The following is a 17,104-nucleotide window of genomic DNA, read 5'->3' as shown; positions in this document are numbered from 1 at the left end:
CATCCGTCACTTCCGTTCTCTTCTTGTCAAACATGGCGTTGCTTCTAAGGTCAGTACGTCTGTGCTACATAACGTTTGTGCTCGGGGAAAGCCTTTTCTACCACAGTTTGGGGTTATAATGTGAAATAGACACATTTTCAGCACAATAACGTAACAGCGGAGGTCAGCGTGTCTGTGTGTAACTTCTCACTTTGGTTTATTTTCCATGTGAATCGTAAGTATGGAGCGATGTAGCGCTAGCTGACATTAGCGAGCAGGCTAGCTGTCGTCGGGTATGTTTGAAGCTAGCAGAGAGTGGACTTTGGCTCTGATTATCATTAATGACGGATTTACGCTGCTCTGTTTGCTGCTTTTACTCTTAATATGGACGTTGTTTGACACAAACTTAGTTTGCTAGGTTTCTTAACAGGAGTGTTTAATCTGTTTCAGTCTGGTTTAGCTTGTACTTAGCTGATAGGTTGTGCTGCCACACTCGTTCCTTAACGAACAGAGTCTTAACCAAGTGGAAAGTCAAATGATTGTCGAACTTTGTCCACTTCATTGACCTTAGTTGGTTTTCGAAGATAAGCACAGCGTCCCGTAGGCTTTTCAAGCCAGTGTTTAATACCTCTCCTAGAAGTTAGTTTATTCCTCATGACGGACATTTAGTTCACCTTCCCCGCCTGTTAACCTCTTGATCACATCGACGTGGGTTTGCCTGTATTGCTCAAAACTGGAATGCCATGAATAGTTTGTTCGTTAGCGATGTGCAAAGCAGTTCTTTTAGGTGTCTCAGATCACCAGAGTTAGTTCATTAAAAAGGTTGGTTAATTAAGTGTTCAGTGTCTGACCGGCGCTCCGGTAGCCGCTAACTACCACTGAGGTTGTTAAGTTTTTCCCCATTTATTTGCTCAGTTACTCATATTCCGTTCTTCCATTGCATCTATTTTGCTGACATGTATAAGTAGTTATCATTCATATTTCTTGTTGTAATTTACATCTCCTTGAACACACCCCATTCCTCCTTGAAGTGACTTGAATCAGTCACTGCGAACGAATCACGTTTGCTCGCTCTCTCAGTGAGTATCGCTGTGAACGAATCAATGACTTGAATCACTCTCTGACTGAGTCAGTCTATCCCTGCACATTCGCTCACTGAGGGCTCAACTGAACTGAGAAATGAATGGATCCTTTCAGAAAGTGATTCAGTTCGTTCACCCAAAAGATTCGTTCCAAGCATCTTGGAGAACTAACTACAGTTCTGTGGACTTAGTCTCTCAGTGTCTTCTGTCTCTTCGTGTAATCTCGGACTGACTCCATGATGTTGATATCAGGGCTCTGTGGGGGCCAGACCATCTGTTGCAGGACTCCTTGACCTTCTTGTTTCTGAGGATAATTATTTATGACACTGGCTGTATGTTTGTGGTGATGGTAGATGGCGGTGGATAAGATTTGCTTAAAACGTTTTAACATTACTGTATATCTTTTTGTTGGCTACGTAAGAATAGTAAGTTGAAGAGTGTTTTAGAAATCATGTTGTCAGGTATATTTTGTAGCAGTTGCTCTCTGTTAGTGTAGACAGCATCTTTTATATCATTTCTGTAATTATTCATAGTAAAAAGAAAAAAATCATTGTGAATTCATTGTAGATGTGAGTAAATACTGCAATATTCTCATCCCTGTTCTTGTATTTTTGTGTGATATTTGTGTAGTTGATGGTGTATCAAAAACAAAGGTGCCAGAAATGAGATTTCTGCTTAACGTGTTAATTTCTCACTTAACACTTGTTTTTCTTTTCTTGTTCTCGTGTTATCCATTTTTGCATATTTTGTTTCCCCAAACCCTTTTTGGAACCGTCGTATTATTAAAAAAAAAAATCTATTATGTGAACTTGATGTGTACAAGATACTGTGCGTTTGTATGGTTTTCTTCACCAGTATTTGACCACAGATGTAAAAACTCTGTTCACACGTCTTAATTCTAACATTTTTCTCCTTGTCTTTTGTCTTTAGGACGTTGGGCCGTCAGGGTGTGTCTCTCTACAGGCCACAGTGCAGTGTCTTCTACAGACAGTGAGTTGTGTGTGTGCTTGTGAGAGAGATCAAGCGCAAGAACACTGTTTTCACATACAAATGCTGCTACTACTCAGTGATAATGCAGATACACAGATGCCAGATCTTTCTCTCTCTCTCTCTCTCTCTCTCTCTCTCTCTCTCTCTCTCTCTCTCTCTCTCTCTCTCTCTCTCTCTCTGTCTCTCTCTCTTTCTTTCTTTTTCCACTACAGTGCTGCTCCTATGGGAACCACGGCTAAGGAGGAGATGAACAAGTTTTGGGCCAAAAATGCCAAATTAAACCGACCCATGTCTCCCCATCTCACCATCTACCAGTATGTATTGTACCCCCACATACAGTACAGGTTGTAGTCTGTGTTGTTTAGAAAATAATCTCGAGGATGGATGTGACTCAGTTGCTGAAGTGAAACCATATGCTCCTCTTATGTTTTATGATTTCAGTGTCATATTTTCAGACACTAAAAGACTACTGCAGCACATTATCTACGCTGAAAATCACATTACTGTTAAAGTCAATTTTCAGATCATGCAGCCTTTTCATTCTTTTAATGCTTATAAAACAGCAGGACAATCCACCATTACCACCGTTTTTTATGCCTTTGTAGTGCAATAAGCACCTTGATGTACTGTCGGGCAGTTATTAGAATCCTAAAATCTGAAGTAAAGAATACCTTTTTGCTCAGTATGTCTACCTTGCAATTTCTCGCAAGGTTTCCTTCCTGGCTAATTGTTTTGCACTTAATATTTCTGTATCATGTTGGATTATTCTTATGGATATTTTGTGTTTGGGCACTTTGTCTCTGGCATTTGCAGTTTTAAGGATTGGCTGTTTGTAACATTGGTCATCTGGTCTCTACCACCTTTTTTATTTTATTCTGCGTAAAGTAAAATGCAGAGTCTCTCTGTCTTCGTTTCTAAGTATACATGCAGACACCAAAATCTATGAAAGTGTTTCCCTAGAATGGCTCACAGCTGTGCTTTGTGTGTCTCAACCACAGTGTGTGTTGCAGCTTGAAGCTGAAAAATAGAGGTGCCTTTTTGTCTGTGGTAAATTGCAGTGATGTGACTGGTCAGTCACAGCCTAGCCTCAACCACAAAACAGTTTTTTAAAATTGGGGTTAAAGTTAATGGTAGTTGAATGCCTCGACTTGTGGTTTGCAGTGTGATTCAGCCACATGTATGTACCATTATAGTAAATGTGTTGCATTTTCTTTGCGTTTCAGATGGTCCGTCCCCATGATGATGTCTATCACACACAGAGGAACTGGTGTGGGGCTCAGTGGAGGTAACTAATATCTGTTTTTTCTTTGTCCTCCATGACAAAAAGAATACAGATATACCAGTAAACAGTCTTCTGTTTACTCCTGTAGTTAGTTCTGTCCATAAACTACTCAAAACAAATCAGATACTTAAAAATTGATGGTACATATGTGCGCCTTTTGTTGTTTGTGAAGCTGTGAAGTGAAGCTATTCTGCTGCTTCTGTCAGCTTTTGATTGACCCTGAAAATGTCTTTAGGGCATTTTAGTCCATCGCTATTGATTTCTGCTAAGAGCATTTACTGGCATTATAAAACAGAAGTTGTTCAATACAATTAAACCCTTTGCATGTGAAAATTAAGTCCAACACCGGACTGCTAACAGCTTTTAGTCATTTGCCTGGTGTAAAGGTTGGACCTGTGTTTCTGGGACATTGTACATCACTGCGGTTGACCTTGATGTACCATGATGTAAAAGCTGGGTTCAGTTAATGGGGTCAGTGCCCTCAACTGCCAGCCCAACTCGTACACTGAGACATAAACAGTCACCCACTGTGAGTGTCAATTGTCTATGAAAATATTGCATGTGCTTAATCACAGCATCTGAAATCTAAATGTATTTACTTCCTTTTTTTTTTTTAACATATTTTTAAATGCTATTATGCATATTAAAAAAAAAACTTAAATTTTAATTTTAAACTTTAAGTAAAGTAGCAGTTATTCTGGTCCTTAATACGTTCATTTTTGTTCAAATGCATCAAAAATGCATCATCAAATCTGTCTTTAACGCCTTCCAGCACACACACACACATTCCTTGCCCAGTTTTGCGTTCTTATTGCTTTTGTCTGTGTTCAGCTATCTCAGCCTTTGCGGTGGCAGCTCTGGTTTTACCAGGAAATTACCCATATTACCTGGACTTGATCCACTCGCTGTCTGTGGGCCCCTTTCTCATTGGGTTGGCCAAGTTCGGCATCACCTTCCCCGTATCTTACCACACCTATAACGGCATCCGACACTTGGTAAGACTTTAATAATTTAATGCATAGACCTAGCAAATATTTGTCTTTCTTTCTCCCCCATAAGAGATTATAATTGAGATTCTTTGGTAATTTGTTGCCATCACTGTGTTTGGTGTTGACTTAAGCTGTTGAATGGAGACAGATCTCTTTGCAATTTGTTCATTGTTCATTTTTGTCATGTTTGCTTATTTAACTGTTATAATAGAGAATGGATTACATTTGCCATCATTTATAAACTGATGATGTCGCTTATGCTAAATTTCCTTCCTTCTCTCTCTCTTTTATTTGTTTATTATTATTTAATTCAGTGGTGGGACATTGGCAAAGGCTTCAAAATCCCAGAGGTCTACCGCACCGGTTACACAGTTATCGGTCTGTCCATCGTCACCTCCATAGCCATGGCTTTGCTCTGAGCACGGGAGGATGAGCGGAAAGGAAAGGACGGGTGGGTGTTGAAGGGAATGTGGACAGGATGCACTGTGGGAGTTTTGTGTACATGTTCTGGCCCAATGCAGGCTCCATTTTATCAAAGTATTAAATAAAGAATTATATTATGCTGTACACAGAAAAGATGTTGTGAAGTTTTGTCCCTTGAAATTAATTATACTCTGGAAAGCTTTGGGGTCATCAAATGCAGCAACAGTGCAAAGTGCATGCAAATGTGACCTAGTTTATTTCACACTTGTTCTCGGTGTGAACAACCACCAGCGGCCAAAATTAGACGTGTCCTACATGTTATTTTCTTATGTAATTTGTCTAATAGCGCTGTGACGTCAAATTTATTAATCGCTTTACTTTGCTCTAAGTGCTCAGTCACTGCTGGCCCAACCAGCGTGTCTTTCTGTTGTCCCTGTGCACAGGAATGTGTGTTTGTGTCTGTAGTGCGGCTGTTTACTATGGGCTGTCATTCATTTTTTACCTTCTCCAGGCCACAGTTGCTCAGATGCATTTTTTAACATCAGGAACGAGATGGGCTAAAATGTGGAGAGTCAGCCCAGTGGTGGAAGCTGTGTATGTGAACAGGCTCCTCACCAGCAGCCTGCCTCAGGCCTTACCTCCCACTGAGACGCACAGGAGCTACACACTGCACCTGAGCAGCTTTTGTCCTGCAGTGTGAATAAAAGCAAGCTGTGATGTAATGTCAGATTCAACTCCATTTATGTAGGGTACAGGAACAGGTACACACGGACGGGGGGGACAGCAGTAAACGTTCTGAGGAGGGGGCTGCACCCTAACTGTTTTCTACCACCTGGTCTGAAAACGTGTCTGATCAACTGAACTTGCACTGAGAGAAACAACAGGACCACTTAGTCTGGTTAGCGCTAACAAAATTGGTTTATCAATTTGCTGCCGGTGGCTTGAAAGTAAAATGCTTGTCAACAAGCATTTGTTTTCATTTTGCTGCTGGGGAAATTTATTTGTGAGCCACGCATACGATCAGACATATTGTTTATAAAGGACACAGCAAACTGTATACAACAACTGTCAGCTTTTATAAAACACTAGCGTTAATTTAATGCTTTTGATTTTGTTTTATTTCCCCTCAGAGCTGTATCAGCTCCATTACCGGACGAGCATCTCTATATGTAACCGTTGCCAGCTCAAAATAATTGTCACTGTAGAATCAGCACTTGCAAAATTGCTCTCTGTGTGTGACTTTTTGTCTGATTGAAGTGAATTTGGCATCTAGATGAGTCCCTGCATTGAGTCTAATCCAGGGTGCAGGCACATTTCCACCTGAGCTAGAGATCCACTGGCCTGTAATTTTCTAATGTGATTGACAAGAAAATTTCTCAAACTCTGCAGGGTATAAGGCTGGCTTTGCTTATATGCTGTTCACACCAAATCTCTAGAAATATATTCTATTTTTAGGTTTAAACAGAAACTGAGGGGCTGCTGGCTGGAGCTATTCCCTGCGAGGAATGAGCACTTTGCTTCTGAGTTATTGATGCATTTACAATGTAAGATGTTCCGTCTTTTGGTTTTGCGCCGATAATATCACCATTATGATGTTTTGACGAGATAACCCGCGCGATAGCAACGGGGGTGTAGAGCAGGGGCTCTCGCCGTCTCTATGTGGCACAAAGAGACTAATGATTACGCGGAGGCAGCACCCCCTACCGGGCGGCAAATTATTATCCACAGGGCTGCGGTCCTGATGCTGAGGGATGGTGAGGATGCAGCGCAGGGCTGGGAGGGGGAGTATAAACCCGCTTTTGATCGAAAAAAATGTGCCTCAGTCTCTGTGGCGCAATGGAATAGCGCGCTGGACTTCTAATCCAGAGGCTCCGGGTTCGAGTCCCGGCAGAGATGTGATTGAAAGGGTCGTGGCTTTTTGGATGAGGGAAGATAGTGATGGATAAAAGCGTGGACGTTGTGTTGTAGCTTTTGCAAGGATGTATCTTACAAGGCTGCTCTGTCTAAAGATACAACCGATGGAAGGAAGATAGACAATCGCATGTGTGTTTATTTTGCAGAGGCCCAATGCACAGTGCATCTGGACTGAATTGTCATATTTATTTCTCATGGACGAGCCTTTTCAGTGCGCAAAGGTCAGCGCTTTAATATGCAGATTTCGAGAGCCTGAAACCACTGCTCCGGCGTGGCAGCGCGGCGCGGGCTTCGTTACCAGCCTATTACTGTCCAGGCTGCGCGCTCAGGCTCTGGTCTTATGCGGTCATCACGTAGGCACCGCAGGACAACACAGCGCCGTGCAGCTGTGTCGAGTCAGAGTCGGTGGCCACGCGCGCACGCTCGCGCACCGTTTCAGCACCTGGGGCTGTCCACTCATTTAAACCAGAGCAAAAGCTTTTCTAATGCAGTGCCAGTAACAAAGCATTTAAAGCCTTTTCCGTCCTCATAACAAGTGTTTAATGATGCCAGATGCTGCGTTTCTATTCTCCCATTTGGTTCAGGGACAGAGGGAGAGATAAAGACTCCGGGTTTACTTTGAACATAAATGACTCATGGTGCCAGAAAATGGAGTCGTCTCGAGATTTCTGCGTGCAGATTTTGTATTGAATTATAGACTCTAACTATAATGTGGCAGTGCGAGTAGAGAATAAGTATTGCAGCAGTCATTGTGTGTTTTTTAATTTAGATAAATCAGAGTGGGGACCTTTCTGGAATCCTTTCAAGGACCCCTGAAGGTGGACTTTAGTTTCTGCTTCAGAAAAACCTACATTACCCCAATTATGGAGGCCCAGAGCAGCACTATTTATTTATTTTTTTCTCTGTGAAAGCAGCTGCTTGCTTGAAGATCTCTCAAACGCCCCGACTCCTCTAACCCCTCCCAGCTCCCCATGGCTTTTATTATTTTGTGTTTTTCCCTCAGACCCACCTCCCCGGTTTCAGTTTGTCGCCACCGCCACTGATTGGGCTGTCGTGCGGCTGCCGCCATCCATGTTTAACCCCATCATGCCTCCCCACACACAGACCTAATCCGCCAGTAAAACTAATCCCTAATCCTCTCTGGCAAGTTGAACCTCCCTCCTCCCCCCTCCCTCCCAAACGGGCATGATGATGCATGAAACGTCAGGGCAGTATGGACGACTCTACGATAAAGTTTATAGCCAAAGTATTTGCAAACTGGTCATGTAAACATTATGCTTTATATGCGTTATTGGGTCATTATACAAATTTTTAAGTGGTAACAGATGAAGAAGCCTACAGTAAAGCCAGTGTTGAAGGCACAGATGTGCAGTATTGTAGGGATACGGTACACTGAGATAGAAGAAGTCACACAGCTCCACAAGGCCAAGGACTCCGTAATATCATTACCATACTGCAAATTATCAGGCCTACGGGAAATAGCAGTGGGCCTAACTGTAAGATAGGAGTAATAGCTCCATAATATCGATGATAAGAAACATTATAGGCCAATGAGAACCGTGACAATCAACTTCGGATGACCTCCGCGGCTTCATGTTTTGAGATATGTAGGCCTAATCCTGTGATAGAAAAAAAAAAAATCAGCAGGGTACCAGACCTACTCAATATCAAACCGTCAGATAAGGTGACAAGGGCTACCACGGGAAATCCTACAGTAATGTGCTACCAGAGGAGTCTATAAAATACCATAAAGCCTGATAAGGTCAGGGTAAATTCACTGTGGAGTATTATAGGAACATTATGGTGATTTTTCGGTTTTGTGAGATCACACTTCTCTATCTGCTCCATCTCCTTCATGGAGCTCTCAGCCAGTAGGCCCCTGCTCTGGCCCTGTTATCCCGGTGGTACGGGCCAAATCGTATTAAAATCCCCTCCCTCCCTCCCTCGCTGCCTTGTCTCCTCCCCTCCCTCTCGTCTTTCAGACAGACTGTTTTTGCTGCAGTGAACGGTAGCCGTGGAGAGGGAGCGAGAGAGAGATAGAGATACAAACACACACAGAGCGAGAGAGAGAGAGAGAGAGAGAAAGAGAAAGAGAGAGAGAGAGAGAGGAGGAAAAAGCAAGAAAAACAAGGAGTCAGGCGAAGGAACAAGGAGATAAAAAAGTCGATAAAAAGCAGATTGAGAGGAGGCTCCGGACAAGCGACTGCTGCGCATCAAAGGAGGGACCTTACTGGGGACCTTATTGGAGACCAGCGCCAACAAAACCCGACTCCGGAGGCGAAATATAACGGTGTGTGTGTATGTGTGTGTGTGTGGTTATTGCCGTGCATTGCTTCGCAGTTTGTGTTATTGTCCAGGGTTAGGCTGTAGCCTACCCTGTAGGGCGGACAGGAGACACCAGTCAGTGCTGACGCTTTACCGTCTTCAGGAATGTGTCTGTGTGCGCACTCTGGGTAGGTGGTTAGGGGTGTGTGTGTATGTGTGTGTGTGTGTAATCCGTCATGCCAGCCCAGGGAAAGAGCTGTATAATCCCTGCGTGTTTTATAATTTACTCTGAATATGCGTTTTGTTGTCGGGCTGGCTGCGCTTTACCCGACTCCCGCTCCCGCTCCTCTTGTCTCTCAGCTCTTTTGGCTCTATCGCTCAGCAAAAAGAGAAAAAAAAAAGCATCACAACTGCGCGCAGCCACCTCCCCCCAGCATTTACAAGTGTCTCCAAATCTCATCCCATCAGATTCAGATATTTCTGCAAGTGCGGGTAGAAGGTGTTTGAAAACACGCTCCGAACTGAGAAACAGTGCTCTGATGCTCCCGCGCTCCGTCGCAGCGATGCAGGTAGCCACCACGAGCTTGTTATTATTGTTATTATCAACGTCATTACTCTTATTACTGTCCACATCAGAGCAGATCACAAGAACTTGTGTTAAATCTCGCCCAGGGTGTCCGGGTTATTTCCCATGGATGCACTTGTTCTAGTTTTGTTTTCCTTTCTCGCCATCACTCAACAGGATGGGCTGGAGCAACAATAAACACCGAGCCCCCCACCCCCACCCCACACCCAATCCCCACATCCCCTTCCCATCCCGTGTCCCCCACCCCACTCCTCCATCCCACCCTGTCCCCGCCCTAACCGCCCGCCCGTCCCGCAGGCAATACTCCAGCCACGCTTCTCTCTCAGGGGCGATGATAAGGTAGCGTTTCGCAGATGGACCGAGGGCTCACCTCGGCGCAGGAAATGTACTGCTATTTTAAGGAACGTGCGTTAGTGAAAGAGGAAGGTTGGGAGAGAAGGTGCGTGTTTGTGTATGTGTGTGTCTGTGAGAGAGAGAGAGAGCGAGAGGGAGAGAGAGACAGAGAACGGAAGCCTGAGCAGCTATTATGCACGCCTGTCCGTCTCCAGTCTTGTGCAAAGCGCGCAGTGTATTCGCAGCGGGCGACAGGTGCATCTCTCCGCTGCTGCTGTGTTGTTGCCTTTCTTCATCACTAACTAGGAGAATTCTCCTTTGCGTTATTTCTCATTAGCGTGAGTTAGTTCGAGCTCGGTTATGGGCAGTCCGAAACACTCCTTCCTTCACTCCACAGCTTGTTAAAGCAGATGAATAAATCCACAGTTAAATGAACCCCGCTCCTCTTCTCCCCTCATTACCACTTTTACGCCACCACCATCACCATCTTCTCTGCTGTTTGGCTCTATCACCTGCCCCCTCCCCTTACCCCCGCCTCCCTCAAATTCTCAGTATGGTATGACACAAGCAGATCGATGAATACCCATGGAGCAACGCGTGAGTAACGGGTGGGCCAAGCGTTTGTTCAGCAGCGGCCAACCAATGGCAGGGGATGCAATTAGTGGCCAGTCGGCATGCCCTGCTTGTTTTCTTTATCTCTCTGCTGCTCTCCCTGCAGGTGACGCTCCAGAGCTCCTCTGCCCTCCTGAGGATTCAGTGAGACAGGCGGATCTGTGCGCAGACCATGGCCTTCCCATCAGCCCCCTCCACATTATGGATTGTCAGCTTATTGACAGTGCTTTTGGCAGCTGCGGTTCACAGCAACACTAGCTATGGTAAGCACCTCTCTTCCTCTTTATCTATCCGCCTCCTATTCTCTCAATCTCACTGTGTCTCCCTGGGCCCCTGACCTCCCCGACCCCCTCTTTCTGTCTCTGGTGGTGCCCCTTATCTGTTGACTTGGGGCTTTTTTGTTGTTTCCTGTATTATGACAAGGGAATCAGAGAGCCGTTAATAAGTACATGGGACACTCCTACCTACCCGAACCCCAGTGGAATTTCTGCCGTTGTTTTTGAGGAATGTGTGTGACTTGCACGTGGGCGCTGGGCCTTACACACACACACACACACACACAGACACACACGCACACATGCACACTGCAGGTCCCTGCTGGTGTAGCTCACTTACCCTGTGGTTTCCCCTTCTTTTTCTCTCTCCATGGCATCTTCAGTCACTTGAATACACTCACACAGGAAGTACAAAAGCAATCTGTCTCACACACACACACAGACACACACACACACACAGACTGGCACTCTGTCTTTCATGTTCACTTGCTCAGCTTCTCTCTGTCTTTCTCACATGTGCGTAGACAATATCTGTGTCAGAGGTTCGTACAACCTGGAGATAAGCAGCAATCATATTGTACTTTCTCAAACAGCAACACAGGAGCGTGCACACTTAACACACACGCATACAGTACAGACACCTGACACTCGTCATGACTGAACCCGTGATGAGTTGGGTGCAGCTGAAAGCGGATGGAGGAGAGGATTTGATGAGAGAAGCACTTTGTAATGATATCATCCCTGCTGTGAGCACCAAGTGAACAGGAATACACTGTCCAATGTGCTTTTCCAATTACATAACACTCAAGTGACTGGCTGCTGGTAATACAACCTTTAGAGGGCAAATTGTGCCAATGGCGAAATGGAGCATCATGATTGGCCCTTAATCCATAGAAAATTGATTGACACAGGTAGAATCCTATTGGCGTTTTCTCATTAAGGTCGCGATTTAATTACGCAGTGTTTGGCAAAGAACCATAAGATGATATAGCAGGCAAGAAGACTTCTAATACACATTCCCTGATTTGCATTTGCAATATATATTCTCAGACATCCCTTGTGCTCCCTTGTGCACACCCACACAATTTCACAAATCTGAACACATCCGAGAGTGCACGGTTCATGTTCATCCATGGACACATGCACAGTGGACACGTGTATGCACACAGATATGCAAGCACACGCACCGTATTTACTGTACCTCCACTTCGTTTGTCCACATCAGCTGTTTCTACTTTCTGTTGAATTATGCATACTTGTGTTTCTGCGTGTTTGTGTATGAAGTGTAGGGAAGTGGAGGATTGTCAGTGTGAGCTCACAGTGGTCAGTGCTGTAAAAAGTGAGAAACAATCTAGCTGTGCCAAGTAGCTGGGATGAGATCACTGCTAAATAAATGCAAATTGAGGCCTGTCAAGGCCCTGAAAGCTGTTGAAGATGAGCAATGCACAAACAATCTGCAGATTGAGGTGCTGATGATGAAATATCAATCTCTCGTCAGAGTGCTGACCCCGACCGTGTAGCTCGTCATTGAAACGCAGGCAGCGGTTCGTTATTTGGGTCCGAAAACGATTTTGGCTCGCATTCAGACACACGTCACATTTGATTAAGGTGTGCCTAGTGGGAGGCCTGACCATGCATGACCAATTCTTGCTTTGGTTTCACCTAAGCGCTGTTTTACATTATCATGTCAGTCAAGGAGAGTAATTAAGCCTGGGACGTCTGACAGTGTTTAGGAGATGAGAAAACACGTCAGAGAGTTCAACTGAGAGGAGAGGGAAAGGAGGGACGGAGTGCTGACTTTAGAGACTTTCGGTGTGCTAAGTTGTGCTCAAGGTCTCATTTTCATTCATTTTTGTTCTCAAAGCATAGCCAAATACTAATATTAACTACACTGAAAAAAAACTAATAGTGATTCTTCAGTGAAATCAAGAATCACTTTTGTCAAAAAAGTTGAGAGTTTGAATTCTTGGCCTTTTTGTGCTGGCGAACAAAGAACTGAGCCCTCATGGGACCTCACACACAGCACCACAAACAGTGCCAAAAATTCAGCAGACAGGAAGCTATTTACACATATATGAATCTTGTGTTCATTGCTCTATAGTTTCCAGACATTTGAGCGATATGGCTGATAGTGGTGTTGCAGCTTGAGAGGGAAATATAGTGTGTAAGCTGCAGAGCACTGGTCCATCGCTCACATCTGTCCCGATCTGTCTGATTGGTGTTGTTGTGACACAACAGCAGAGCTGTTAAGTAGAAGATGGAGTAGGGCGGGGTGGGCAGTCAGATAATGCCGTCATAATGGAGCGCTCCACGCTGAGAGGCCCTGGAACAGAAGGGTCTACTTAGCATAAATAATTCAATGTTATGTATCAGAGAGGAAAAACGACTAGCTCAGCAAATCAATGTGAAAGCAGATGAGCCATCAGAGAGTAGGACTGCCCATCACAGCTATGCTCAGAATCCTCAAAGAATTAAAAATACACAGACTGTTTGTCTTGTTTCATCACCAAGGAAGGAAAGAGACAAAAAGCTTCCACCATTGCATTATGGGCTTGATTATTATACAGCAATCAAGTGGTTGCATGTCATGACTGTTTAGATTCCTGGCCAACCCTGGACTCCCAACAGTTGCACTCCCATTGACTCATCTTCGTTGGATGTATGTTAAAGTCAGGGACAAGCACTAGCTTTTTTTTTTCCTGGATTCATCTGTGACCAGGCTTCCTTAGAGCGAGTGAACAAATCGGAGAGACACTAATTGCGCGCCATTTGACATATCCATTTCCACCACTGGATGTGCAGCCATGCACTGCGGATGGAAAGTGCCTCACAGAAGGGCACAGATTAGGCATGCAATTGGCCGGCTGTGCCCTGGTTCTGTACAGCTGACCCAGTTAGCTCGGGGCTGTTGTGGAGTGTGGAGGGTCCGTCTGCCGGAGCACTCTGTAGACAGCAAGTAGAGCAGCATGCAGTGGCCTTCCATCAGCCACCTGGCCCTCAGCTCCACAGCAGCCTGATCCCCAGCCCCAGGAGAATGTTCGCATTTGTGACAAGAAACATGCCTAATAGTTTATTTACCCCGACGAGTTCTGCTGGTCAGAACAACTGAACGAGGCCGGTGCTTCCAGCTGAGGCCAGTAATGAATAAGGATTAAAGGATGGGAGCAGTGTCGACCAATCGTAGTGCGGTGAGATTTACAGGCGGGAGGGCTCCGCATGTGTGTGCCTCTGCCAGTGGTTCACTTTATCCTGCCACAAAATGGGCTCCTTCCCCCTGTAGACCAGCTCTTTCTCACTGGCCTGATGCCCACTTCCTGTGTGTGCTGCTGTTGTTTACTGTTGACTTCCTGTGTGCCAAGATGGGGGAACATTTGGCTAATACACAGTACGGCTAGCATACAATAGCAGTAGGCGGTTTGGATGGGAGGCCTCTGCCTGTTAACAAGGCTGACTGATAAGCAGTGACTCATTAACAAGCCGAGGTACACAGAGCCTGGGGGAATTACCGCCTAGCCACTGTGACATTAATAAGAGGCCTAAGCTATTTTTCCATTTGGCTCTGCTGGCAGAGGGCTAGGCCAGTGGTTTCCAATCTCGACCCTGGCTATTTACTGGCTCCAGTGCTTTTCCATTTGTTTCAGCCACTGGTTACCTGGCCTGATTGGAGTGGGGCAGATCAGTATTGTCAGTGTGGGCTGCAGTTAATGACATCTGCTGCTTCAATGGAAAACCAGACACCCCTCATTAGTTTTCTGCAGATTCATTCAGAAACATCTGGGGAGGAGCCCAATTAATTCTTCTCATGCTGATCATGCCAATTAATTAGCAATATATTTGCTTTTTAAAGGAAGAAAGACAATGAGATATAACAGCCTATATCCTGGATTTCAAACAATGAGACTGATGATGATTCTGACTCTGTATAGATTCAGTTAGGCATCTAAAGTAGAGTCAGCACAATGCAGAAGAGCTCCAAGCAATTGTCCCCTACCAGAATTTTCAATCCAAAGCCATACTACTCCCATTGTCTCACGTGTTTATCCTTGTCTGAGCCTTTAAGTGTTTTGTCGTCCAGATCAGTTTTGTGATTATAAATTGGATCCTGATTGGCTGGCATTAGTTTGCAACAGATTCACATCTGGCAGAAAACCAATTATTTCTCCTGTTCATCATGCCGATTAATTAAGGCGCTGTGGCTGATTGATTAAACTCCCAACAAAGCTCTAACCATGGGCACAAGACCCCTGGGGATGATTTGCATCACACATTATGCACATTGCAGTGTCTTCATGTTATCTTCATATATCTCCTCCGACATACTGAAACACACACACACGTGTAAGTGACAGGAAGAGAAACTCACAGTTCAACAAGGCATAAGTGTTGATAAGTAATTTGCAGCTAAATTAAGCAGAATTAAAATGCAGTGCTGCGCCAGCACCATCTGATCTTAAAGGTATCAGGAGCACCGAAACAAGACTCCATTAGACCTCATCAATCTGAGGCAGATCTCATCCACCCAGGCCCACTCAGGCAATGTGAGATTACATCAGAGCAGATCAATCTTGCTTGCAACCATCATAATAACAGCAAATGCCATTTAGAGACTGAAAGAGAGAAGGGCTCTTGAGATTTTGCAAAGCCTTATCACACTCAGCTTCCTCTCAGGTGCTCTTAAAAGACACATCTCTCTGCAGCAACTCAGGGTCGAGAAAATTAGGGGCCCTGCATTTGCAGAGCTGTCAGCTTTAAACCATCACTTCACAAAGACACTGCCGATTAAACAAACCTTACAACAACAACAACAATGCCAGCCTTGGAATAAATTAATTCACCTCGTTTCCAACAAGAGCCCTTATTATTGTGCTCCACACTCAGCTGGCTTTTCCTTTGATCAGGTCCCTCACTCTCACCACCCCCAACCCTACCCCTCTTTTTCTCCCGTTATCTGCCGGAATTCTCTGGCGGGTGTTTTAATTGATTGCTGTGGGGGTGGAAATCACCCATCCTGTCACTGACGCATGGCTGGTCAGACCAAGGGCTTCCTGGAAAGGTGTATCTGTTTGTTGAAGCCCATCACTGAGCTGTGTGAAACTGCAACTATACTATGACGGGGTGCCGGAAGACACAAGTGTGGGGCTGTAAAGTGCAGCATTTGTATTGATTGAGTCTGAGTGCTGAGGGTTCCCCTTGAGCGCAGGAGCTCCACCAATGAAAGAGCAGAGGTTGCTCTTGTTTATTGCCTCTTTTTGATGATGCCATCACTTCAGCTGGTGGTGGGGAGTGTGTCTGTGGGGGGATCTTATCGCTGATACCACAACATAAAGCCATTTTAATTCACCTGTGTGGTGTCTTGGGAATTCTCCCTAGTCCGGTTTCTGCTGAGGATATCACGGCCTATTCACTGGATGTTGGGTCTTATTGAGCTTCTAACATAGGACTATCATATAGAGAACCAGTGTTGGAAAAGTACTGTGAAGTAGTTTACCATATTGGTATTTTGTGCAGTGTGAACAGCCGTAAACATAATTCTTAAAATAAAGCATTAATCTTTGTAAAATGTGCTATTGCATTCTTACCTGAAATCCTTCTGAACACGCTGTTTTGCTGCAAGCGTGCAGCTTCTGTGTCAGCAAACCTGAGGCGCTCGGTCATTTCACTTTTACCCCTCTATAACAAAACTATAAATAGCTGTAGAAAATGATGAACATAATCTGTGATAAAGTTTTAGTTTCGCACCGACTCCAGCACTTCTGCTTTACCGGCTGATGCAATGTCAAAGTGAATCAGAAGCCAGACTGACAGAGTCCTTGAGGCTGTGTCCCGTTTTGGCACATGCCGCATCGTTTTTTAGCATCGACTAACTGATTACAGTCAGAGCGACTGAACTCGGTTCTAGTTGCATCTTAAAATCTGAAACAAAGTTATTCTTAAAGTGTTATTATGCGGAGTCAGCTTTGAATATTGTTTCCTGTACATAATCTACTTTTTATTGTCTCAGCTTCAAGTTTATTGTGTACCGAGATTTGGTTTCAGCATCGAAAATGTTAGATAGTATCATTATTAAAGTTTTTGTATTGTAACACAGCTACTGCTCAGTGGAGTTCATTTATGGTTTCCACTGCACTGCTGCACTCCTTATGCCTCACAATCACATTGTACCACACTGCTTGAATGCTCATAGCTCCCATATATATCTGCTATTAAAATGCAGTCTGTATTATTTAAATGCCCTTTGCAATAATACAGTGCCTGGCATTTAGTGTATATGTTTTCATCATCATTTGTGGCTGCATTGTAATTGGATCAGATTTTTCATGCGCCCAATGCAAAGCCGGGGAGTAAGTTGGGAGGTTGCACTGTCAACAAGAGCA

At 44.6% G+C, this 17,104-nt stretch overlaps 2 protein-coding genes and 1 non-coding gene across 6 annotated transcripts in view; all 3 read left to right on the top strand.

Moving 5' to 3' along the window:
* sdhc (succinate dehydrogenase complex, subunit C, integral membrane protein) lies at positions 1-4,889 on the top strand. Its single transcript, XM_041054304.1, has 6 exons — positions 1-49; positions 1,992-2,051; positions 2,264-2,365; positions 3,275-3,336; positions 4,165-4,328; positions 4,637-4,889. Exons 1-6 carry the CDS (start codon positions 33-35, stop codon positions 4,739-4,741), a joined length of 510 nt encoding a protein of 169 aa, XP_040910238.1. The 5' UTR covers positions 1-32; the 3' UTR covers positions 4,742-4,889.
* A 1,678-nt stretch (positions 4,890-6,567) lies between these two features.
* trnar-ucu lies at positions 6,568-6,641 on the top strand. The gene has a single exon. It is a non-coding gene; the product is annotated as a tRNA-Arg (tRNA).
* A 2,061-nt stretch (positions 6,642-8,702) lies between these two features.
* Positions 8,703-17,104, top strand: part of cadm3 (cell adhesion molecule 3) — a 78,817-nt gene continuing 70,415 nt past the window's right edge. For all 4 annotated transcript variants that reach the window (XM_041055607.1, XM_041055605.1, XM_041055604.1 and 1 more), the window contains exons 1-2: positions 8,703-8,949; positions 10,562-10,718. In XM_041055607.1, coding sequence (XP_040911541.1) covers positions 10,628-10,718 — 91 coding nt within the window. In that variant the 5' untranslated portion in view covers positions 8,703-8,949; positions 10,562-10,627. The remainder of the gene's footprint in view (positions 8,950-10,561; positions 10,719-17,104) is intronic.

The sequence above is a fragment of the Toxotes jaculatrix genome, chromosome 14, assembly GCF_017976425.1.
Source record: "Toxotes jaculatrix isolate fToxJac2 chromosome 14, fToxJac2.pri, whole genome shotgun sequence".
Taxonomy (NCBI): domain Eukaryota; kingdom Metazoa; phylum Chordata; class Actinopteri; family Toxotidae; genus Toxotes; species Toxotes jaculatrix.
The sequence above is the reverse complement of the archived record's forward strand: the minus strand, read 5'-3'. Positions and strand labels throughout refer to the sequence as shown.

Coding starts and splice junctions, on each gene's coding strand:
- sdhc (XM_041054304.1), top strand. Junction 2,366..3,274: donor CCCCATCTCACCATCTACCA/GTATGTATTGTA, acceptor TTTGCGTTTCAG/ATGGTCCGTCCCCATGATGA. Junction 3,337..4,164: donor TGGTGTGGGGCTCAGTGGAG/GTAACTAATATC, acceptor GTCTGTGTTCAG/CTATCTCAGCCTTTGCGGTG.